Genomic DNA, 24,954 nt, shown 5'->3' with positions numbered 1-24,954 from the left:
TTGTATCTTTTTTTAATTTATTTTTTCCATTACAAATATTTTTATATGTATATTTTTTATTGGAGTTCGATTGTATCTTCGATGCTTAAAGAAAATGTCCCATTTTTGTGTGTGAAAATCCTTTATATTTAAAAATACTCTTAACCACAGGAAACAAACTGAGGGTTGCTGGGGGGAGTGGTGTGGGGGGGGGAATGGGGTAATGGGGGATAGGCATTAAGGAGGACACATGATGCAACGAGTACTGGGTGTTACATACAACTGATGAATCACAACTCTACCTCTGAAACTAATGAAATGCTATATGTTAATTAATTTAAATAAAAAATAAAAATACTCTCTTGTGGCTACAGCGGGGAGGTGGATGCTGGCAGTGGAGCCCTGGGGCTCTGAGCGAGCAGGGCAGGTAGGGAGGCCCTGGGGTGGGCCTGCCTGTGGAGCTGGAGCTGGGAGCCCACGGGTCTCAAGCTGCTCTGCCGGGCGCCCCGTGGGCAAGAGGAGGCTGGAGCATGTGCCTGCTGCGGCCTTGACCTGTGCTCCATCCTACCTGAGCAGAAGGAGCTGTGCCCCGGGGCTGCTGCTGCTGCCCGGGCTGCTCCCCTCCCTGCGGCGCCTGCAGGACTTGGGGGAGGGAGGGCCGCAGCCCCGCGGGAGGAGCAAGACCCCCGTGTAGCGACCAACAGCATGTGTGATATTGTGGGGTAGGCCGGGAGGAGACTGGCCCCTCACCTTAGAAGTGTATGATGCTGCAATCGATGCCTTAAGAAGTATGCCCGCACCCTGACAGAGCAGGTGAGGGAGTTGCCGAGTCTGGAAGAGCACCTAGAGGGAGGCCGTGGCAGTGTCCCACCCAGTGGGGGTGCTCAGGGCCTGCCAGCGGAACCTGGTGGCGGACCTCACCATGGAGGAGCAGCATGCCCCAGGCATCAAGAATGAGAATGCGAGCGGTAGAGGTGCCATCAGCAGCAGCGCGTGTCCCTGACATCCTGGGACTCAGATGGGCCCACCTTGAGGACTCCTGGTGACCCAGCTGCTCCCCTCCAGGGGCCCGAGGGCATCTGCACAGCCCGAACTTTGGTTCCCCCACCGAGGTTGACCAAGTGCTTTCCGTGTGCCGGGGCTGTGAAGACCTAGCAGTGCTCCAGGACGAGGGACCCCAGCACTCAACACATGGCTGGCTTCTCATAGCTGGCATTCATTGAACACTTACTCTGCCGGGTGGGGCTTTGGGCACCGTACAGATGCTCTCAACTATTCCTCAGGATCACCCTTGAGAAGGGGAAGTTGTAAATAATGCTGCAGTGAAGTAGGGATGCATGTATCTCTGAATTGGCGGTTTCATTTTCTTTGGGTAAATACCCAGCATTGGAATTGCTGCATCGTAAGGTGGTTCTAGTTTTAATTCTTTTTTTTTCAAGATTTTATTATTTATTCATGAGAGAGACATAGAGAGGGGGGTGGTGGAGGCAGAGACACAGGCAGAGGGAGAAGCTGGCTCCATGCAGGGAGCCTGACATGGGACTCGATCCTGGGACTCCAGGAACATGCCCTGAGCTAAAGGCAGGGGCTAAACCACTGAGTCACCCAGGCTTCCCTCTAGTTTTAATTCTTGAGGAATCTCTGTACTTTTTTAGAGCGGCTGCACCAATTTGCATTCCCTCCAACAGTGCACAAGGGTTCTTTTTCCCCTACATCCTCACTAACACTCATTTTTTCTCTTTTTGCTAGTAGGCAGTCTGACAGGTGTGAGAATCCCAAGCTCTTTTGGGCACTGCCGCTCTAGTCTAGTTATTACCTGATTATACGTGTGTTTATTTGCACAGTTATTCAGATTTGCCACTAATTCAGGTCCTCCCATTGATTATAATTTAATGAGCTTTTTACTATCAAGTTAGTTTGAAATTCAGTCTTTGAGGTTTCTTTCAGAAAAATATCAAAAAGGTTTATTTTAATAATTGGCTCAGGTACTTGAATTCTTAGCTTAGAATCAAAGTTTGTTGTGGAAATGAGTTGAGTGATGCACTTTGAAGGTGACAGATGAGGAGGCCGAGAAAGGTGGGAGGTAGAAGCCTTGTATGGAGAGGCTGATGTCTGGGTAAATCGGATGTGATGGGCACCTGTTAGTGATCTTGAGTGTCATGAACATCCTTCGAAGTACACGGGACCCACACACATTCTGTGCATTTCTGGAAGTAGGCACAGCGGAGCATAGAAACCACAGAAGCAAGTATTGCTCAAATGTAATTTTGAGAGTTACATTTATTTTAATCCTCGGAAAGAACCAACTAGAATGCAGCTGTACAACAACTTTTGATAATGAGATTGGGGGAACAGAATGACAATGGTGATTATAGGTAGAATGTATGTGGTGTGTTTGATGCTGGATCTGTCCACCTGAAAGGGGAAAGCCCTGCATACATGCTTTGTATTAAGACAATTTTAATTTTATTGACCTTCAGTTCTTCTCTGGGCTGTAGAAAGAGGTTGGTTTCCTGAGAAGCTAATGAAGGATTAAGAAGAAGGCACCTCTTTGGGATTCTTGACATACTTTAGAAGTCTTTTTAAATTGCAGCATTAAAGTGGAACCAAATCTCCAAAAGCTGAGCCCACTAAGTTACATATGAGCTGTATTTTTAATTTTTTTAATTCCACCTCATAAAATCATGTTGTAAATATATGAGTGAGAATTCTACCCTTTGAGAGTAATTACTGAGTGGAAATTACATAAACTAAGGAATGTGACCTGTCTGGTACTCAAATAATGTTATTTATAAATTGAAAATTGCAGAACAATGTTTAGGCTCTTATGGGGCTCCACCAGGAGTGGTGTGCTTTTTGATCTTGTTGCTTTGCCTTCTTCAGTATGCGTATGAGCACGATGCGAACGGCGATAGGGTCGTGCTAGGGAAAGGCACGTACGGGATCGTGTATGCTGGAAGAGACCTGAGCAACCAAGTGCGAATCGCCATCAAGGAAATCCCAGAGAGAGACAGCAGGCAAGTTGGGGTGAGAGTAGCTCCGTGCTCCAGTGGCATGGTCAGGTGACATCCGCATGTTGCCTTCAGTGCCAGATACCGATGCACACGTGCAAACAGCCCTTCATCCTGGTGGTCAGTGAATTGTTAGGAATGGGTTTACAAGTGCTTTCTGGCAGCTGGAAGACCCTTCATCATTCATCCATTCATTTATTCACTCATTCAGTTATCTGGCCTTTCTTTTTTTTTATTTTATTTATTTATGATAGTCACACAGAGCGAGAGAGAGAAAGAGGCAGAGACATAGGCAGAGAGAGAAGCAGGCTCCATGCACCGGGAGCCCGACATGGGATTCCATCCTGGGTCTCCAGGATCGCGCCCTGGGCCAAAGGTAGGCGCTAAACTGCTGCGCCACCCAGGGATCCCTGGCCTTTCATTTTTAATGGGATTCTATGTTACGATATTTGAGCTGAAAGGCCAGTCCTGAAATGAACTCCTCTAGCTTCTTGTAAGGCTAGGAAAGATTAAATGACTTCTCCAAGGACATGAAGAAGCAAGACCAGGGTCCAGTCTCTTGAATTCCTTGTCTACTATTCTGTCTCTTAGGCTCATGCCAGATACAGTGGCACGGTTGTATTTGGGGGGAAATTGCTGGCATGTCCCATCTCCTTTGACTGGTTGCAGTAGTTCAGCTTTTCATCACCAGTAGTTTTTCCAGGAATTTTAGAGCTAGAGGAGACCTTAGAGACTGTTTCTGTCCCGTTTTCTAAATTTGTGGCTGAACTTAGGATGTTGGGCACCTTTTCTGGGCCCTGGGACTGACAGGTGCCTAGGATGCTGGCCTCATGTCAGGGTGCTCCTGGTTTGGTCAGGCATGCAGATACCTTACCTAGGGGTCACAGTGACAAGTGCCACAGGAGAGGGGTGCACAGAATGTATATGGAATAGAGGAGAGGAATCACTTTTCCTGGGTGAGTTGTGGTAAGTTTGAGTAAATAAATCATCTTGGAGCTGGTTTTTGAGGGATGAGTAGGAGTCCATCTTGCAGAAAAGTGGAGGCTAGAGCATTCTATGCTGAGGGAAGAACAGAGCTGTTCAAACCCAGAGTATATTCAGAGAACAACAAATTATCTGTTGAGACTTGAATGTAGGATGGAGGTGGAAGCACTCTTCAAATGAGGCAAACATTTCAAAAGATGTAGTCTGACTTGAGTTTGAAGTTCCTCATGTGCCATGGTGAGCAGTATGGTCTTTCTGTGGACTTGATGAAAAGAAGTGATCTGATGAGGCATGTGTTTCAGGAAGAGCAAACATAGCAGCCAGAGGAGAAAAGACAAAAGAAACCAGATGCTGGGCTAAGAGGTCCATTAGGTAGCTCTTGCTGTAGTGTAGAGTGAGTCTGCTGAATGAGACTAGAAGGCAGCTGAAGACAGAACCTTCTGGAACACCACTCTTCATACGAGGCAAAGGAAGAAGGCCTGCTCAGAGAAGCCAAGGATAGTTGGAAAGTTCAGACCCTAACAAGAGCAGCCATTCATTGAGTACCTCCTGTACGTCAGGCACTCCAGTGGGTGCCTGAGACACGACACACCTTGGCCTTCAGCAGTGCTGTGTGGCTGGTATTATGGTGCCGTTTTACAGATGGGAACCTGAGTACTCTCATAAGAACCAAGGGAAAGACCATTTCTGGAAAGAAGGGATGGCCAGCAGGGCAGGTTCTGGCACAGTGCCACGTGGACTCCGAGCCCCAAGGATCTGGCAGGTGATGCTGGCTTTGCCTTTCTTACTAGGTACTCGCAGCCTCTGCATGAGGAGATAGCCCTGCACAAGTACCTCAAGCACCGCAATATTGTTCAGTACCTGGGCTCCGTTTCTGAGGACGGCTACATTAAGATATTTATGGAGCAGGTGCCTGGGGGTGAGTAATCACTAATATTCTGGTCTCACACACTGAGAGCCACTGATGAAAATACAATGTGAACATCATCATCCATCTTGCCATTTAAAAAGTGACAGACCTTTTAGAAGTTGGAGAACATTTGTTTCTCAGAGGAGTTGGATACAAACTTTTCAATGTCATATAAATAGTCTGTTTGTGGTTTAATTCAGTCATCAAATATTCATTGAGGAATCTACTGAATGCCAGCTGCTGAGCTGAGCACTGGAGACAGATGAATAAAGCATAGTCTCCAACCTTGAAGCCTTCACAGTCTAGGAGTTTAAAGACTGTTGGGAGACAAGGGGACAGCGGTTTTAAAAATGACACTGCAAAATAACATGTTTGCTGTGAAATCAAACACCATGGCCTTATCCACAAAATCTCCCAAATGCAGGCGGCATCAGTACGTGGGTAGAGTGCCTCTGATCTGGAGCCGGAGTGTCCAGCTTGAATTGGCCCCTCCGTCTGCAAGTTGTGTGACCTCGGACAAATTCTTTACCTCTATGCCCCCTCAGTTTTCTGATGGAATAAATGAATTGTAAAATTGGAGTAATAATAATTACTCTAATGTTTGGCGTTGTAATAATTATTAGAGCCATAAGGACCCTAGCTCAGTGAGTAGTTGGATGGATTACATGAGATGGTTGTATGTAAAGCTTTTAAAATGCTGCCTGGCAGAGAGCAAGAGCTCAATAAGTTTTCATTAAAAAAAAATAACAATGATAATTATGATCTGAATACAAACACAAAAACTCCCATTAGAAATCTATATTCAGGGGCCCCTAGGTGGTGCAGTTGGTTAAGAATCTGACTCTTAGTTTCAGCTCCGGTCATAATCTCGAGGTCGTGGGATTGAGCCCCACATCAGGCTCCATGCTCAGCATAGAGTCTGCTTGAGATTCTCTCTCCCTCTTCATCTGCCCCCGCAGCTCATGCACGCACGCTCGCTCTCTCTCTCAAATAAATTAATCTTAAAAAGACATCTGTATTCATTTCCTTTAACCAACAGTTATTAAGAGCCTACTATTCTACCAAGAGGCTGACTTTATGTATTGAGAGCTGGGCAGTAGGCTATATCTTGAAGGTTACATTAAGGATAAAATACAGTTTCTTCTTCCCTCAAGTTGCTCCTAGTCTAGCAGAAAATATCAGTGGCTATTGATGTTCCAAGGGTTTAAGGCTGACAGCAGAATTGGAGAAACGTGCGCACATCTCCTTTGACAGATGGAAAAATTGAGGCATAGCAGGGTTCCTTTAGCACTGTGTAAGGTGTCCAGCCAAGGCTGGCCGATGCCTGAGGGCCTGCACAGTGACCCCTGGAACACATGGTCAGAATACAGTGAAGGTCGATTTTCTTCGGGCCCAGTGGTTCGATGTTTCATATAATAAGGGCGAGGGTCCTAAAGACGGTCCTGCCCTGTGACCGGTGCAGGGGCTCCTCCTGTTGAGGATGAACAGACCCAACCTCCTCTGATCCTAGTCTGTCTCCCTAAATGGCCCCTCATTCTGGTCCTGTCCCTCTGTGAGTTCAGGGCCAGGTAGAAAATGTGCTTCAACCCAAGTAGAATGGCCAAGACATTTGCGCATCATTGTGCTCTCCTGACTTTGTGCCACTTACCAGAGCTAAACCCAAAAGGAGCCCCATGGATTTTCAGAGCCCGCTGGAGGCTCCTGTTCACCCTCCCCGTGCGGGGCCTTCTCTGGTCACGTGGCTTGCATGTCTGGGAGTCCAGCAGCAGAGGGAGGAGAGACTGCACTTAGCCTTGTGCCGGTGCCCTGATGGCTGATATGGGGGTAGGAACCTCACCTCGCTTCATGTCTTAACAATCGAATCTTCGTTGCCCTGATCCGTTTTTTGCTGTATCCATTTCCAGGAAGCCTCTCTGCCCTTTTGCGATCAAAGTGGGGGCCAATAAAGGAGCCCACCATCAAGTTCTACACCAGGCAAATCCTGGAAGGCCTTAAGTATCTCCATGAAAACCAGATCGTTCACAGAGACATAAAGGTATGTGCTTGTCTCAGCCACCGAGGCTTCGTTTGTGCCCCTCGGACTGTGTGAACTGCCGGCTGGCGGTGTCTGCAGATTGATCGGCTCAAAGGAGGGAGAGAATTGAGCACGCCCGCCCCCAGAGGGCCAAGTCTAGTCTTGCTAGAAGCTTGTGACCGTTTCTTAAGGTCCAAAACTGTTTGATGCTCGCTTGTTGAAATCTGTCTTTAAGCCCTTGATGCTCCTTTTCCAAAGGGTGACAACGTTCTGGTGAATACCTACAGTGGCATGGTGAAGATCTCTGATTTTGGAACCTCCAAACGTCTCGCAGGAGTGAATCCGTGCACTGAAACTTTTACTGGTAAGCGGGCCAAGGCTGGGGTGGGTGGCCATGCTGGAGTCGTGTCTCCTAAGCCCCTTGGTGCAGTGTGGCCGGTCAGTAATGAGACTGGACGGTGCATGGTCCCCAACGTCAGATGGTTTGAACTTTGTCATCATGGTGCACTGAGCCAGCTGCTTGGGGCTACGATACTGCCTTACTGTCGTCTCTGTCTTCAAAGGTTGGGTTAGGTGTGGTGCTCTCCTTGAGGTTTTTTCTGAGGGTTTCTAACCATTTAGCAAAATAGCATCTCTTTTAAGTGAACGTGGTGGATAATTCTGGATCACAGTAGTCCTCAGACAACTCATGAGGGTGCTTTACTGGTCTATCCTAAAAATAGCCTGTTATCTTCCTGCGTTCGGATCCGTGGTGCTTTGATACGGTTAGGTTTCCAAGGGAAGCTGATTGTTCTGGTGAATATGGTGTTGTAGGTGGGCTTGAGGGGTCGGCTTTTCTTCTCCGTGTGTCAGTGATAGAATCACGTAAGTGTCGAGAGGGACTGGATTCAAAGGGTGGCATGAAATGACCAACTAGCTTTCCATTTACAAGACCAGGGAGTCGAATGAGGTTCGAAAAGCTGCCTGTGGCATTTTGAAATTCCTGCTTAAAGGAATTGGTCCTTGGAAATAAAAAGTACTGATTCTGAATAAGTAAAGGTTTCTGGTCCCCTAAGGCATAATAAAAGGACCACAAAGATCCTGCTAGATGGAATTAAACACTGCTTAGAATATTATAGCTCTGAAGTAAGCTGTATAAAAGAAGCATGGCTGTTCTCTATCCCCGGAGCACCAGATCTGTGGAGTGGACAGATTTGGCCTTGGCTTTAGTGAATAATGTCTCAGCTTTGAAAAACTTTTCTTCAACAAGAGTGTTGTTGTATGTTGACCACTGGACGCCCACAGTGGAGACACATTCCCTATCTAAAGAGAACTTTTATTAGTCAGGAATGATATCTCGATTGTAACACCAGGGAGGTGCACACACCTCAAAATGGGAAAATATTACACCAAGGACCCCACCGGCATCTCCCAAAGGAAGAGTGTGTTGAATTTTCATTTTTTGTTTCTGATATAAATACACATGCACCAACATGTCTATGTGAGCGTCTATGCATGTATGATTGGCACTTTTTTTATTACCCCTATTGAAAATGACTTATATCCTCCTCTCTGGAAGCCACCAATTAGCTTGGCAGTATGTAGCAAGAGGGTCTCTGATATGACAAGGAGTTATTTCAAAACATCAAACCCTTGACAATTTATCTCGTAATTAGCATCCCCAAGGAGGAAAAAAAATTCACAAAGAAAATGCATGTATAATCCATTATCGCATATCACATTTTCCCAAGTAATTGGCTTGAGGAGGCATGAATTTTGCATTGCAAAATAATGCAGGGGTGTTTGGGGGATGATAAAGAAGGGGTCTCATTTGGGGTAGGAAATTCCCCTGCATATCATTATTCTTTGCAACACAGAGCTGTTCTGTAAAGAATTCTCAGCTGGTTCCTGCAGAGCCCCGCTTGGATGCCTGCGGACGTGGAGGGGCTTTTCTGTGCAAATGCCCGGAGGCTGTCTGGAGCCTGGAAAGAGCCAGAGGCTAAGGCAACTTCTGGCACTGAAGCCTCCCCTCCTGTGTGCCTCTGAAGGGTTTTCACTGTAGGTGTAAACCAGATAGAATGGGAGCAAGGCCATTATGGCTGGGGTCAACTGTCTTTGCTTCTGTTTTTGTTTGTTTGTTTGTTTGTTTTAACAGTTTTATTGAGGTAGAAAATGTACCCGTTTGAAGTGCATGATCCGGTGGTTTCTCATTTTCTGAGTTGTGCAGTCTTTGCCACAGTCCAGTTTTTGAAGCTTTCTATCACTCCAGAAAGGTCCCTGTGCCACCTTGCAGTGGTCCCTGTCCCCACCCCAGCCCCAGGTGGCCATGGATGTGCTCTCTGCAGAGATGAGCCTGCTCTGGAGATGTCATGCAATGGAAGAGCCGGTGGTCCTGTGTACCTAGCTGCTTTCACTTTGCACCTGTTCCAGGGCCATCCATGCAGTGCCATGTATCAGTACTTCGGTCCTTTTCTGGCTGAGTGGTATTCCATGGTATGGATTCCATGCTTATCCATTTACCGGTCACTTAGATTATTTCCACTTTTTGACTATTGTGAACAATTCTACTATGGACAGTCACAGACAAGCCCTTGTGCAGACCTAAGTTTTCATCCCTCTTGAGTAGATGCCTAGGAGTGGATCTTGGGGCAGGAACTCTATTCCGGTCTATGGCTGTGAACACCTTTGGTTCAAATCCTGGTTCATCTGCTTGCTAGCTGTGTGACTTTGAGCATGTTACTTCACCTCTCTGTGCCATACATAGTTTCTCCAGAAATAAAATGGAGATCCTCCTGGTACTACCTCAAAGAGTTTTTATGAGGATTAAATGAGTTAATATTGGTAAAGTGCTTTGACCAGTACCTGACACACAGCAAGTGCAATGGGAATATTTGTTAATAAAATAAATACTAATTTTGTACTTAGAAGTCCCGGGTTATTAGGGCTGGCAGGAGGCTTTGAGAGAATCAAGTTTCTGTTGGTAACTAACATGTTGAACCTGTCAGACTCAGAGGCTATAATCATAAGTCTTCTCGTCTTCGTCTCCCGCTGCCCTCCGCGTCCTGTCCAGGGCAGGAGTCCTTTCCCGAGACCTTGCCAGCTACCCTTAGACAACTGAGAGAAAGTAAGTCTTAATGGCACTTGAAGAAGCAAACAGTCTGAATTGGGTAATTAAAAGGGGCCCTGCTAATTTACTTGTCAACACTCTGGTCCTCGTTCCAGGGACAGAGCTCTTACCCTGTCACTGTGGGTCTGGCAGCCGGCAGCCCGGAGTGTCGCCTTTTAGCCCCCCCACTCCCACCTCCTTCCTGGCTCCCCAGCTGCAGGAAGGGGAGGTAAGGGAACACAGAAGGTTGTCACTTGACTGGTACTGTTCTAAGCTGCATTTGTGTGCTCGGGGACAGGCTTATGGTTACCGTCAACACTTTCCTGCTGGGTCCTTCTGAATGCAACTCCCATGTCCTGGGCAGAGACCTGTCCTTTAGCTGACTGCCCGCTGCCCTCACCCCTCACATCGTATCCACCCCTCCCTTTTTTTCTCCTGAGGGATTCAGGCCGTGAGATATGGCCTTTGAGCAGGATTCCTTTTATTTATTTATTTTTTTAATTAATTAATTTATTTATTTATGATAGTCACAGGGAGAGAAAGAGAGGCAGAGACACAGGCAGAGGGAGAGGGAGAAGGCAGGCTCCATGCACCGGGAACCTGATGTGGGATTCGATCCGGGGTCTCCAGGATCGCGCCCTGGACCAAAGGCCAGCGCCAAACCGCTGCGCCACGCAGGGATCCCGAGCAGGATTCCTTTTAAAAAGACCCTAGGGGCGCCTGGCTGGCTCAGTCAGTTGGGCATCCGACTCTTGATTTTGGCTCAGGTCATCGTCTAGGGTCCTGAGATGGAGCCCCACTTCAAGCTCTGCACTGGGCACAGCAATGTCTAAAGAAGGAGCTTTCAGTACTTCCCACCTCCAGTCTCTCTTCTCAACCTTTTTCACCCTTTGATCCGAGTAGAAGGCCCCTGGGCTAGGGCCCTGCCAGGTGTGTAACCAGTTGTGTGAAACCCCCTTGGAAACATGGCCCCATTGCCAGTCTCTCACCCTGTGCCTTGGTGTCTGGCTTTTATCTTGGCACATCAATCAGAACTTCTAAGTTACTCTCCTGTGTCACGCATTTCCCTCACTGACAATTTGAAAAACCTACTTGGGCAATTGTTGAGGAGCTGCCGATCCATTTCATGTCCCCAGGGGGCTGGGTCAGTCCCTGCGGGTATCCTGTCACCATGTTCTGAACTCCACACCCCTGCTCCGGTGTAGATACCTGAGAGTCATGGCTGGCTGGCTGGCTGATGGAGTGACTTGTGTGGGCACACCTTGGGGGACATGCAGTTTAGAAAGGATATGATGCCCTTAAGAGAGCCAGATTAGGGATCCCTGGGTGGCGCAGCGGTTTGGCGCCTGCCTTTGGCCCAGGGCGCGATCCTGGAGACCCGGGATCGAATCCCACATCAGGCTCCCGGTGCATGGAGCCTGCTTCTCCCTCCACCTGTGTCTCTGCCTCTCTCTCTCTCTCTGTGACTATCATAAATAAATAAAAAATAAAAAAAAAAGAGAGCCAGATTAAAGGCAAGCAAGTTTCCCAGGATTTCTGCATTATTCAGATGCCTCCCCCACCCCCCTCTGGCATCTTTACTTAGTTTCTCAACAGAAGCCATTTGGTGCAGCTGATGTCCACCCACAGCATGCACATGGCTTGGGGACAGTCCTTTGACTATTTGAAGTAGTTGTGTGGATCGGTCTCCACAGGATGCTTACTGTGAGTGGGTGATTTTTCTGTGAATATGGTAGTCAATAAAACGGGGCACCCGGTTTTCTCTTACTGCTTTACACCTTCCAATTATATGGGAAGGAATCACATTGCAGCTTTGGAAATCCTTGCATCAAGTTCCCTTTTGTTCAGGCAGTATTTGCTTCACTTGTGCTCCTCCTAGCTTCCGTGCATCTGCCGGCGATGTCATGGTGAATAGCTCCAGATGGGAGACAGAAGCCCTGAGTGCTAGCTTGAGCGTATCCCCTACCTTCACTGAACCTCATTTTTCCTCATGTATAAAACGGGGAAATCACAGTAGATAGTGCCTCTGCCAAACCTTACCGAGCTGTGAGAGTCATGGAGACAGCGCTACGTGGAGAGGTTTTGTAAGCCGTTGTGTACTAACGGGAAGTCAGGCGTTGTGGCCAGCAACCTTCAAGGTGGCCGCCGTGGCCCCCACCTCCCGCCATTCCCAGCCCTGTGTGATCCCCTCCCCTTGAATGTGGGCTGGACCTAGTGACTCACTTTAATGAACAGATGAAGGCCGAGTGGCGGTATGTGACCTGGAGACTAGGTCAGAAAAGACAGCGTGGCATCCTTCTTGCTTGCTATCTTTGGGTCACTTGCTCTGGGGAAAGCCATGGCTTCAGCAGCCCTTTGGAAGATCCCATGTGGTGAGAAACTGAAGCCTCTTCCCAAACCCCACCTGAGCTTGGAAGTAGATCCTCCAGCTCCATTCTGGGTTTCAGATGACTACAGTCCAACAGATACCCCAGCCACAGCCTAATGAGAGACTCTGGGCCGGATCCACCCGACCCAGCTATTCCTGGATTCTGACCCTTAGAAGCTGTGTGAGATCCTAACTCTTGTTTTAAGCTGCTGACATTTGGGGTAATTTATTGCATAGCAATAAATAACTAATATGGATGTCATTACTAAGTCCTTGCCTTTATAAAAGGTGATGTTCTGTATATGTTTCCATATAAAGAAAATCTCCAGGGACATCTGAGTGGCTCAGCAGTTGGGCGTCTGCCTTTGGCTCAGGGTGTGATCCCAGGTCTGGGGATCAAGTCCCGCATCCGGCTCCTGCGAGGAGTGTGCTTCTCTGTCTGCCTGTGTCTCTGCCCCCCCCCCCCATGAATAAATAAATAAATAAATCTTTTTTTTTTTAATCTCCAAATTTAGCATTATGCAGGGAGTTTATCCTCCAGTTTTGAAACAGTTGTGCTGAAGTGGACAGTTACTCGACCAGGGTCATTAAACCATTGCAGTTTGGCTTGGCACTATTTTCTACATTGCATAACTGTGTAAAAACTTATTCTCTTGCTTTTTTAAGAATTAACTTTTAGGGGCACCTGGATGGCTCAGATGGAAGGGTATGCAACTCTTGATCTTGGGGTCGGTGAGTTCCAGCCCCACATTGGGTATAGAGATTACTTTAAATAAACCTGGGCAGCCTTGGTGTTTCAGCAGTTTAGCACCGCCTTCAGCCCAGGGCCTGATCCTGGAGACCCGAGATCGAGTCCCACGTCTGGCTCCCTGCATGGGGCCTGCTTCTTCCTCTGCCTATGTCTCTGCCCACTGCGCACCCCCCCGTGTGTGTGTCTCTCAGGAATAAATAAATAAAATCTTTAAAAATAAACAAACCTACCTTAAAAAAATTAACCTCGGGAGATCCCTGGGTGGCTCAGCGGTTTAGCGCCTGCCTTCGGCTCAGGGCGTGGTCCTGGAGTCCCGAGGTCGAGTCCCACATCAGGCTCCCTGCATGGAGCCTGCTTCTCCCATCTGCCTATTTCTCTGCCTCTCTCTCTGCGTCTCTCATGAATAAATAAAATCTTAAAAAAAAAATTAACCTCTAGTGATTGTGTTAGTTGGGAATCCAGGCAGGAAAATCAAAATCACCCCAGTTATTTTTAGAGAGAATTTAGTAGAAAGAACTGTTCACTGGGACTGAGTTATCCTCCTCGGGCTTGGCGGGAGCACCAGGAAGGTAGAATTTGAACCTTTCAGGGAGGGCGTTACTGGACTGGAACAGATAACGGGGCGGGGCAAGATGCAGCTGGTTCTGAAACTAGGAAGGGACCCCCCAAAAAGCTAGAAATTGGAGCCAAGCACTGCTGCTGGAGCCATTGAGGGCCCAAGGGGAAGCTCCTGCAGACGAACAGCGGCAGATGTCGGGGAGCAGGTAACCCCTCCTTCCTGGTTCTGTGGGTTTGCGGGGGCAGGGCGCCGCTGCGCGCTCTGGCGCCCCCTGGTGACGGAGCCTGCAGGGAGCTGCGGGCGAAGCCGAGCGGCGCTTCCCGGCCCAGCGTCCTGCCAGGCCCCGCCTCCTAGAGCAGAGCTGGGAGCTGACCGCTAAGCGCTTCCATGATCAGCGGGTCGGGAGCTAGTTAGAAGGCACGTCCTCTGCCGAGGCCTCTCCCTTCATTATTCGGGCGGCGCAAGCCCGGGCGGGGGATTGTGTCACTGGAGGTTCCGGTCCTGGGGCTCTGGGATTTCCTAACCACGCAGCAAGTGCTGTGAGCCTGCAGGCAGCCGGACACTTCCCTCCCGGCCCTTCAGCCTCGAAAACCAAAGCTAGCGCTTGTGCCCTACTGATCTGTGGAGCTCACGGACCCGACCCGATTTATATTTGACCTTAAATTCGTTTGCATTTTTTAAAAATTAAGAGAAATTTAAATTCATTTCTTCAGTCTCCCCGGCCACGGTCTTGAGACAGGCACTTGAATTGCCCTGGGCATCAGTGCCCTCTCTTCACAGCTCGGCCCGTATCATCTGCAAGTTCTCGGCCTGCGATAAACCACTTTGCCAGCGTCTGGGGTCTTCTGCTCTTGCTTTCCTCAGCCTTAGTTTCAGGAAAAACCTAAAATTTGATTGCTCACTCCTGGCCAGTGACTGAGCATGGTGGAGATATTAGAAGAATGTGGGACTCCTCCAGGGGGCAGCTTGTGGTCAGAGACTCTCCAGTGGCCTGGGTGAAGTGGTCTCTAGGCTGTTCCTCTTCCCCCCTCTTCCCCTTTCCCACGGGTGGCATTGGCACTGAGGGTGACCGCTCCCCCTGTCCCTCCCGCTCCCTCCCCGTTCTCCCTCAAGTGCTTCTCCCCAGTAACTCTCTCCTGTATCTGATCCTGTCTTGGCATCTACGTCGCAGAGAACCAAGTTGATCCAGATACAGCTTTTCCCAACTGGCTGCAGGCAGAATCGAGCACTTTTTCATCCACGTTCTCGGACCCCGCTCTTCTGAGGCTTACCCCCATTGTCCCACTGCCCCCACCCCCAGCATCGTCACCTTGTCCATCTCCTCCCGAGGCAGTTCCTAATGGTCAGGCGCTGTCTCTAACCTCTCATGCTTCCCTGCATCTGGTGCGCCCTACTGTGTGCTTATTGTATTGGATCGGGGCCCACTTATCCTTGGAGAGGAGCTGAGCGATCTTCTCTCCACGTGACTAGTATCAAAGGAAGGCATGTTGCAGGTCTCTGATGAGAGAAAGGACGCAACCATATCATGTAAGCCTGAGAGCAGGCTCCATCTGTAATTTAATGAGAGGTTGAAGTTCACACACTTGTTTCCTAATGTTCCACTTAGACTTTTGAGCAATAGGGTGCCCACGATCTTTATCTTTTCCCCATAGGCACGCTGCAGTACATGGCACCTGAGATTATTGATCAGGGACCTCGCGGGTACGGTGCCCCAGCTGATATCTGGTCCCTGGGCTGCACCATCATCGAGATGGCCACCAGCAGGCCTCCGTTCCATGAGCTTGGCGAACCGCAGGCAGCAATGTTCAAAGTAAGACCTGTTTGGTGATTGAGGTTGCTTGCGGTGGGGAAATAATGAGCAGAAAGAAAATTTGCCACTTTAGAAACCTCTCCACAAAGGGGAAGAGAAAGAAAAGAGTTTTGTTATTGAATAACCATTAAACCAGAATGTGGTGCATGTACAAGGCCATCCACTAAGTGGCTGCAAAGACAGAAAGAACTTGTTCTTCTGTTGAGCCCAGCAGTACCACCACCCCTCACACCCGTGTTGTCAAAGGAAATGATGATGAGGCCTCACATGCATGGACAGGATAGCGTCACTGGTCACTCTAGTGTGTCCAGGGGGCACCTGGTAATTGGGAGGACCATTTGCATTAGCTAATTGGCTTTACTCAAAGGAAAATAAACTCCATCTTTAGGACAGGAGGTAGTTTTGGAGCAAGACACTACTGAAGTTGGGCTCGTCCCTTCCCACCATCCCTTCCCACTGAAACTAGGAGATAGGGACATATCCTCCTTGATGTTGACATTTCCAGGAGGAGTTGGCCCCCAGGTCCTTGAGACATTCTTGGCAAGAGGCTTATTCAGCTTTATTTTTTTAAGATTTTATTTATTTATTTATTCATGAGAGACACAGAGGCAGAGAAACAGGCAGAGGGAAAAGCAGGCTCCCCGGGGGGAGCCTGACGTGGGACTCGATCCTGGGTCTCCAGGATTAGGCCCTGGGCTGAAGGGGGCGCTAAACCGCTGAGCCACCCTGGCTGCCCGCTTATTCAGCTTATTGAAAAGAGATTCACATGCATCTCAAAGAGACCAAGAACTTGGAATTAGACATTTTCTAAAGTAAGTGCTCTAAGTAAAAGAGAGGGGATCTCTTCCCTCCTTTTCCCCAGGGAGGAAGAAGCCTCTTACTTCGAATGTGTATTTGCCCTTACACTAGGTAGGGCTCAGAGGCCATGCAGGTCTGTGTCTTTGAAGGGCAGGTTTCTAACTGGGTTTAGAAACCATAGCAGACGGTGTTTACTCTGTCAGCCTAAAGCCCTCCCAGAGCTGACAGGAAGGGCACCCCATGCGGTGAGGCCCACATAAGACTGGCCACTATGGGCAGGCCTGCTCCCTTGGGAAGGGATGCATTTGCCACACCAGGGGAGGCTGACACCGGGGCAGCCCCTGTGTCTAAGGTCAGGTCTGCGGCTTCTGGCCCTGTGTATGCTTGGAGAAGTTGAAGAGAGGCTGTGGCCTTAAGAGTGCATTGGCAGCACTGGCCTCCCATGGAGCATTTTTGTTCAGTCAAGGCTAAGAAGGAAGAGAGCGGGTTCACTGCTCACGGCCATGAGGTCACCGTGCACTGAGGCAGCTGGATAGAACAGGATCCAGAGGCCTTCCTGCCTCTCTGCCGGGCGTGGTGGCCTCTCAGCCTGTCTGCCCCGGGACCTGGCAGCCTGCATCTTGCCAGACACTCAAGCTCACTCTATAGCGAAACAACTAACAGGTGTGGGTGCAGGGTTCTGCCCACGGGCTGAGTGGAGGCCGCTCCGCAGCCTGGGTCCTCTGCGCTGCGGGTGCCGTGGCTACTCCCCTCAGCCTGGGCCCCGCAGAAGGTTCTCAGAGCTTTCCACCCTCCCAGCCGCTGTCAGGCAGCTCCGATGCCAACCCCTCAAGTCAACAAGTATCTTCTGGCACCCACAACCTCCACAAGACCCTGAGCACCAGGGCTGGAGGACAGCAGTGACTGCCCCCATCCCTAGTGTTGATCTGTGATGCAGCCAGCTGGGGTTTTGAAAGATCTTACCCACAGCTTCGCCCCAGGCCTCCGGATAGAGACTAGTTGGTACTGAGCAAAACTTCAGGGGCTGATGATAGGAAGGCCAAGGTGATACTAACCAAGCCCATGAGCATCCAAGTGTCTACACCACTGGAAGCTGAAAGAGGCGAGGAAGGATTCCCCATAGGTTTCAGAGGGAGTATTGCCATCACGGAGAGAGAATAAATTTCCACAGTTGTAAGGCACCCAGTTTCTGGTACTTGGTGCCAGCAGCCCTAGCGGGCTAATACAGGGAGTCCTGTGGTTAATAGCAAGGCACCTTTAGAAAGAATGCACTAAGGCAGCCTGGGTGGCTCAGCGGTTTAGCACTGCCTTCGGCCCCGGGCCTGATCCTGCAGACCCGGGATCGAGTCCCACATCAGCTCCCTGCATGGAGCCTGTTTCTCCCTCTGCCTGTGTCTCCGCCTCTGCCTCTCTCTTTCTCTCTCTCTCTCTTGGTCTCTCATGAGTAAATAAATAAAAAATAAAATCTTTTTTTTTTAAAAAAAAGAATGCACTGGCAGGGTGCCTAGGTGCTGCCCACATTTGTTCTCTGTTTTCTCAGAGTCTGGAGGCAAGCCATTCCTTTCTTCTCGGGGTGCTCGTCCTGAATCTCTGTCTGGGCCCCTAGTGCTCTTCCCTCCCTGCCCCTTAGGTGAGGTGTGCCACCTGGCATGTGTCCTGCGTTTCACATCTTGGGGGTTGTATTCCATCCAGCATCTGGTGTTCTCAAAATCTAAAATTGGACTTAAAAACTTTGATTGTGGTAAGAACAGTTAACATGAGCTCTGCCCCCTTAACAAACTTTGAAGTGCATACTACAGGATTGCTGACTGTAGGTGTGGTGTTGGAGAACAGAGCTCTAGAATGTATTCATCTTTTTTTTAAGATTTTATTTATTCATAAGAGACACACAGAGAGAGGCAGAGACACAGGCAGAGGGAGAAACAGGCTCCATGTGGGGAGCCTGATGCGGGACTCAATCCCAGGACCCCGGGTTCACGCCCTGAGCCAGAAGGCAGATGCTCAACCCCTGAGCCACCCACATGCCCCTAGAATATATTCATCTTGTTTAACTGAAACCTTGGGTCCTTTAATTAGTAACTTGTGTTCCCTCGCCTCCAACCCCAAACTCTTGAGCCTCCATGCTTGGTGCCCTCAGGGCCCCAAGAGGACTAGGACAGAGGCCCCACGATCTCTTAAGGCTTAGGCTCTGAGACTCCTGTGATACCACTTTTCCTGAGACCTACTGGGCAAAGCCAGGTCCCAAGAGGCCAGGCAGGTGAGTCGTGGATGATAATCTCATCCACCAACCCCTCGAAGGATGGCAGGGGTTGGAGCTTCACAGGGAAGGTGTGTGCTTGAGGCCTCAGCGTCACATCTGTCACCTCCCAAATGCAGGTGGGGATGTTTAAGATCCACCCGGAGATTCCAGAAGCCCTTTCAAGTGACGCCAGAGCCTTCATTTTATCCTGTTTTGAGCCTGACCCCCACAAACGTGCCACTGCCGCCGAGCTGCTCAAAGAGGGTTTCTTAAGGCAGGTGAACAAGGGCAAGAAGAACCGAATTGCTTTCAAGCCAGCAGGTGAGGTGCACCAGGATAGCTGGGGTGCTGTGCTGGAGGCCCGGGCTCCTCTGTTGCTCAGCAAGCGGGCAGCCCTCGATTTCCTGACAGGCACAGGGAGCCCGCCAGGCGACAGCGGTACCCTCCTTGTTAAAGTCTTTCCTTTGGGATTGTGCCAGGGAGGGAGGCCAGAGGTGCCCTGGCTGGGCTTTGGGGTCTTCTCTACGGCAGAGCCCGGCCTTTCCCCTGTGCGGCCCCCGACCTTGGTTTGCGGGGGCACATCAGGGGATTTGCCTGCGGCACCTGCCCTACAGGCCACTGAAGCCAAGTGACCCCTTTTAGGGCAATAAGTCCTACCTGCGAAGGACATAAAAGTGGCCTCTGAAAAGGAAGCTGTTTGTCCCCCCCCTCCCGTGTGGATGGAGTCAGGACAGAGAGGCTCAGCATCTTGCCCCCAGTGTGGCCAGCTGTGTCAGCGGGTCCTGTGGGCTGGTTAGAAATGCGGTCGTGGGCCTCTCTCGGACCTGCTGAAGAGGAACCTACATCTCAGGGACCCCTGGGTGATGGATGGGCCTGCTGCGGTGGAGCAGTGCAGGCCTAGCGGGCCCCTGCGTGGGTCACCTGGCCTGGGGGGCCATCTGAGATCCCCTCCCCCCTCCTGGTCTGTCCCCACACAGAGAACACCCGGGGCACCGCCCTGGCCCTGCCTTCGTCAGGGGAGCCCATGGGCAGCAGCAGCAGCGAGCACGGCTCTGTGTCCCCGGACTCTGATGCCCAGCTGGATGCGTTCTTTGAGAAGGCCCAGGCACCCCAGCACCAGCTCGGCCACCTGCTCAGGTACGGCCCACCCCTCCCCCCCACGGTGGGCCTGTGAGGGGTACTCGTGTCCACCAGGGGCCAGATACCTCCCAGGTCAAAGCCGGGCAGCTGCCAGGGGCTTTTGCTTGCTCTCTGCACCATCCGTAGGCGGCAGTCAGGCCAGGGAGCAACGGGGAGGCAGCGGGGCAGCAGGTGCACTGCAGTCACTGCCCCGCCCTCCTCCTTCCCTCCTCACTCCCCCTCTGTCCCCTCTGTCCCTCCTCCCACCGGCCCCTTATTCCCCCCTCACCTCCCCCCCCCAAACACTGGTGCTCCGGTTAAAGGAAACCCCTCCTCTGTCCACCGGCCTGCCTCCTGCAGCCTCACCTTGCCGTGGGGACTGCGGTGAGCCCCCCCAGCCCCTCCCCGCCGTCAGGCGTGGCTCCTTGAGCCATGTGCGCCTGCGTTCGTCCGCAGCGTGCCCGACGAGAGCGCAGCCCCGTCCCCGGAGGACAGGGACCCAGGATTCTTCCTGCTGCGCAAGGACAGCGAGCGCCGGGCCATCCTGTACAAAATCCTCTGGGAGGAGCAGAACCAGGTGGCCTCCAACCTGCAGGAGTGCGTGGTCCAGGTAGGGGCGGTCGGAGGGGGCGCCGCTAGTCCCGCCCTCTACGCGGGTCTAGGGCCCCAACAGGCCAAGCGGACCGAGGCCCCTGACACCCCAGAACTTAGCCCAGTTACCAGAAGTATTTCCCAACGTCCTTCCCTCTTCCAACAAGACAAAAGAAAATAAAGAGAGGGAAGGAAAAAAAGAAAGACTCCCCTGAAGCCTGAATCTGCGGATCTGCGGTGAACCCGGGCGTGGGTGGAGCCGGGCCGCCCTCTGGCGGAGAACAAGCCTAATGCAGCACGAAGCTGGGGCTCCCAGCCTTTGCCCTTCACTCGCGTTAGTCCCCCATCCTGAGACCCCCGCTGCGGGACCCAGAGTTGCCCTCAGAAGCTGGAGAGCAGCCACTGTAGGGAGAAAGGTTATGAACCAAAATAGTTGCATTTTAACTTATTTTGGAAGCGGGAAGGTCTTTTTAGGAAGAGGCCACTTGCTGTACTGTGAACTGTGCCTTCTGACAGGGGCGGGGCCCTTCTGAGGGCTTCAGCAGGAGGGCGGAACCGTTCCCAGGGGGCTTCAGGGGTGTGTGTGTGTGTGTGTGTGTTGCCCAGGGAAGAGGGGGCCACCTAAGGAAAGCTATGGAAGAAATTCCAGAAGCTGACCCCTTCTCACCTGGGGTGTCCACATACTACTTGAGTTTCCTCTCCCTCCCTGACTTAATAAAAGTGATTTTTTGGGGGGGACTGTCGGTAATCAGAGCTCAGAAGACTTGCACCTCTCGGTTGTCCACATCAAGCAAATAATTGGGATCCTGAGAGAGTTCATCCGCTCCCCGGAACACAGAGTAATGGCATCCACGATATCTAAGCTAAAGGTGGACCTGGACTTTGACAGCTCATCCATCAGTCAGATTCATCTGGTACTGTTTGGATTTCAGGATGCTGTAAGTGTTCTGTGTGGCTCTAGAGAATGTGCTAGAAGGCAGGAAGCCCACTGAAGTGGCTCACAACCCGTACTGTGGAGTTCAAGTACTATCTTCTCCCGTGGTCCCTGTTTCTTCTAAGCTGCTTACACCCGAATGCCTAGTTTCAGCAGTTCCTTCTTAATACCGAATATGCAAGTGCGGGTGAGTGGGCTGGTTGTATTCAGCTCCTCAGAGCAGGAGGGTGGGACTCACAGGACTCGGGTGCAAGTGGCATCCGTTGGCTGAGTGGGAATGGGATGTCAGCTTACATGTCTGTGCAGATGTGAGTTGCTCAGGCCTGTGACCGTGTCTGGTCCTGCTTTGTGTCCCATGCCCCCCAGCGAAGAGCCTGACCTCTCCTAGGCGCTCAGTTAACGCTCCTTGAATAAACAGTGAAGAGGCCCGGTGTGGGAGATCCCATCCCTGCCCATCCCCTAGACCCAGCATAACTCGGGGCAGCTTGCAGGAAGACTCCTTCCAGAAGAAACAAGTCAGGTGGAAACGCAGAGCAGCGTGGCTGACATTCTACCTCAGAGTAGAAGTAGTCTAGAATGAGTTAAGAACTCCGATTGCTTGCAAGTACAACGGCTGAGAAATCGGGATTTTTGTGATTTGTAGGTAAATAAAATTTTGAGGAACCACTTAATTAGGCCCCACTGGATGTTTGCGATGGACAACATCATCCGTCGAGCGGTGCAGGCCGCGGTCACCATTCTCATCCCCGGTAAGTGCCGCCTTTTCAGTCAAGGTCAGACTCAGGCTGTGGACAAGATCACAAGTATCCTCTGCACCCAACAATCGTCTTCTCTTTCCCATCTGGGCTGTATACTTCCCTGCAGCTCAGGACATGCTAAGACCTTCCCCTGGAGCTGTGCTGTGTGCCCCCTTGGCCTAACCGAGGAGACCGCACATAGAACCTGGGATCTGAGAGGGAGCACCGAACCTGCAGGGGGGTCCTGCAGCACCCCTCTTCCCCACTCAGGAACGCCTACTGAAAGCTTGGTTTAATGGCTCCATCTCCTGTCAGACTCCTTGTGTGGTAGCTCTGGAAATCTTCGGCTTTTGTGAAATGCTAGAGCGGCTTAACACCCAGGGTCGCTCTCCTGTGGGGACTTCATCCTTCTCCTGTGCTCAGCTTGTTGGCATGGCCACTTCCTCTCTTGACTTTGCTCCGTCCCTGTCATGTCACCTGCCCAGCTTCTGCCAGCTTTCCTGAGGAGCTTGGTAGACCCCAGGACTTCGTTACGCCTCACTCACTCCGCGCAGGCACCTTTCTTTAGTAAAAGAATGCAGGCCACGTTAGCCTGGTTGTACCTTTTTAAAAACTGTCCTTGGCTGATGTAACATTCAGCTTCAGTTTCATCATCTGTAAATTGGGGGTGCTCTCTCCTCTCCAGAGAACGGAGTAGGAGTCCCGTCCCCATTCACAAAGTCAGCTGTTCCTGATGGAGCACCACGCGGGCCGGGCTCCCAGCAGTCTTGTGTGCAGGCCCAGAGGAGACCCGCAGCCCTGGCCTCACTTAACCATGGTCCATCCTCTGCCGCCTTCCTTTGGCAGAGCTCCAAGCCCACTTTGAGCCTGCGTCAGAGACCGAAGGGCTGGAGAAGGACACGGATGAGGTAGAAGAGGACCGTCCCCCAGCAGACAGGCCTCGAAGTGGAGTGCGTGTGGCATATGGAAGGAACAGCCCCACGTCCGCGGGTGCCCTCGGGGCCCAGCCCCAGCAGCTCCAGCACCAGCACCTGAGCCTCCAGCTGGGCGAGCTCAGACAGGAGACCAACAGGTAGGGGGCGGGGGGGGCGGGGTTCCATGACAGGGGCCAGTCAGGGAATCGGTAGACTTGCTGAGTGTCCCCTCTCAGGTCTCAGAAGAGCATCTTCCCCAAGGAGGTGGGCAGGGGGTGTTCTCAGCTTCAGCTGGGGGAGATCGCCTCCCTTTAAGGGCAGCACCCCTGAGTCCTGGTGCCTTGCCACCAGCCACACACACAGCAGTCAGCCATGCTAACGGCCGCAGCACCTCGGGAAATCTTTTTCTTTCTTTTCACAAAGATGAGGCCCTTGGCGTGGCCTGCAGGTCCAGCAGACTCCGCGGTGGGCGGCTGCAGCCTGCACCCACAGCAGTAGCCAAGCCCAGGGTTGGCTGGCGCTTCATCTGATGGACAGGTAGCCCATGACCCTGACCCTAAGTTTGCCCTCTCCTCTTTGAGCCTCTTTCTGGGATGCATCAGGATTCCCCAGCAGGCGCTCGTGGACTGCCTCTGCAGCCAGGGCACCCTGGCATTGCCGTGAGGTGGCCCCCTAAGAGAGCTGGTTTATTTTGTTCACTTCCTGGCACATAGTAGGCATTCAAAAATATTTGTTAAATGAATAAAATGATTGTTCGCTCTGGGTAATCACATCATCAGTGGACTTATAAGATGCCTTGTTGCCACATGATCACTGCTAGTGCCAATTAATATTTAACAGGGAGACGTGGTGCCAAGTATTGGCATTCCACAGGTATTGTGGAAGAAACATTGTATATACTCTGGGGATCTCTGAAGTTTGACCTTAGGGCAGATCTAATCATTTTTTACAGACCTAGAGTGTTCTCTCATTTTTGAGAGATGTGCAGTTTTAGTTAACAGGTAGTGGCGGCAAAATTTTGAAAGCTTTTAAAATATGACACGTGAAAGTTGCTAGTGATACTTGGCACTTCCTTAAAATCTTTACTGGTAAGGTTTATAATCATCAAATATAAACTGTTATATATGGGCTCAGGGTTTTTCATCTGCACTGATGATAGGCCTTCTGTGACCTTCCGGTCTCAGTAGCACTCACAGCAGCTGTCACAGCTGCGGATGGCGGACACACACACCTGTCCAGGTGTCCTGGAGATGCCTCAGCCATGCGCGCACAGCAGGAGAACGGCACCTCCTGCCCAGAGTGCTGCTGCCTGGGGGCACCTGGTCTGTCTTGAGCACGTGAGACCAGTGCCTGTGAAGCATTTAGCACAGTGCTGGGCTCTCTCTGCTTGAGGCCGCCTTCCTCCCGGGGCTCTCCTGACACTGGCGTCAGAAGCTCCTTCGCTTCCTCCCCTGAGGAGGAAAGAGCCCAAGAGCTCGCTTCAGCCACTTGATGGGACTCAGGGAGACAAGCTGTCCTCACCAGATCCTCCTGGCTGAGCATGCACCCTCAGGTTATCTTCTGGTTTGTGATACACATTGAGACAAAATGCCCTGAGTGCCGGGACTTTGTTTTCAAGGGCAGGGAACACAAGGAAGGTGCCCAGGCTGAAAGCAGGCAGTGTGAATGGTGTTAGGCTCTCTCTGAATAATGGCATTTTTTTTTTTTACCAGACTTTTGGAACACCTAGTTCAGAAAGAAAGAGAGTACCAGAATCTTCTACGGCAAACCCTGGAGCGGAAAACTCAGGAATTGTATCATCTTCAGTTACAATTCAAATCTAATGGTGAGAAATTTTCCACTTGCTTTGATTTGTGTGTGAGACCACTTAAAATGGCTAGTCAGCCTTGCCACAGTTGCAGTTACTCTCTAGTAAAGCAGTAAGTACTCCAGTATACTCTGGAATACTCCTCAGGAATAGAAAACCACTGGTACATTCAAAAACATGGATGAATCACAAATGCATTATGCTCAGTGAAGGCAGATTCAAAAGGCTACATGCTATGAGCCCCTAAATGTGGAATATTTATGCAAAACTCTGTTAAGGGCAAAACTCTAGGGACCGAAAACATCAGAATTGGGGGTGGGGGGAGAATGATTATAAAAGGCTGC

At 50.8% G+C, this 24,954-nt stretch overlaps 1 protein-coding gene across 1 annotated transcript in view; it reads left to right on the top strand.

The window, feature by feature from the left end:
* MAP3K15 (mitogen-activated protein kinase kinase kinase 15) overlaps window positions 1-24,954 on the top strand; it is a 113,105-nt gene that overhangs the window by 86,335 nt on the left and 1,816 nt on the right. The window contains exons 15-26 of the mRNA XM_072744862.1: window positions 2,863-2,996; window positions 4,766-4,893; window positions 6,789-6,919; window positions 7,157-7,262; window positions 15,314-15,471; window positions 18,646-18,829; window positions 19,486-19,645; window positions 20,084-20,237; window positions 20,971-21,156; window positions 21,796-21,901; window positions 22,736-22,961; window positions 24,516-24,628. Coding sequence (XP_072600963.1) covers window positions 2,863-2,996; window positions 4,766-4,893; window positions 6,789-6,919; window positions 7,157-7,262; window positions 15,314-15,471; window positions 18,646-18,829; window positions 19,486-19,645; window positions 20,084-20,237; window positions 20,971-21,156; window positions 21,796-21,901; window positions 22,736-22,961; window positions 24,516-24,628 — 1,786 coding nt within the window. The remainder of the gene's footprint in view (window positions 1-2,862; window positions 2,997-4,765; window positions 4,894-6,788; window positions 6,920-7,156; window positions 7,263-15,313; window positions 15,472-18,645; window positions 18,830-19,485; window positions 19,646-20,083; window positions 20,238-20,970; window positions 21,157-21,795; window positions 21,902-22,735; window positions 22,962-24,515; window positions 24,629-24,954) is intronic.

Source organism: Vulpes vulpes, chromosome X (assembly GCF_048418805.1).
Source record: "Vulpes vulpes isolate BD-2025 chromosome X, VulVul3, whole genome shotgun sequence".
NCBI classification, from domain to species: domain Eukaryota; kingdom Metazoa; phylum Chordata; class Mammalia; order Carnivora; family Canidae; genus Vulpes; species Vulpes vulpes.
The sequence above is the reverse complement of the archived record's forward strand: the minus strand, read 5'-3'. Positions and strand labels throughout refer to the sequence as shown.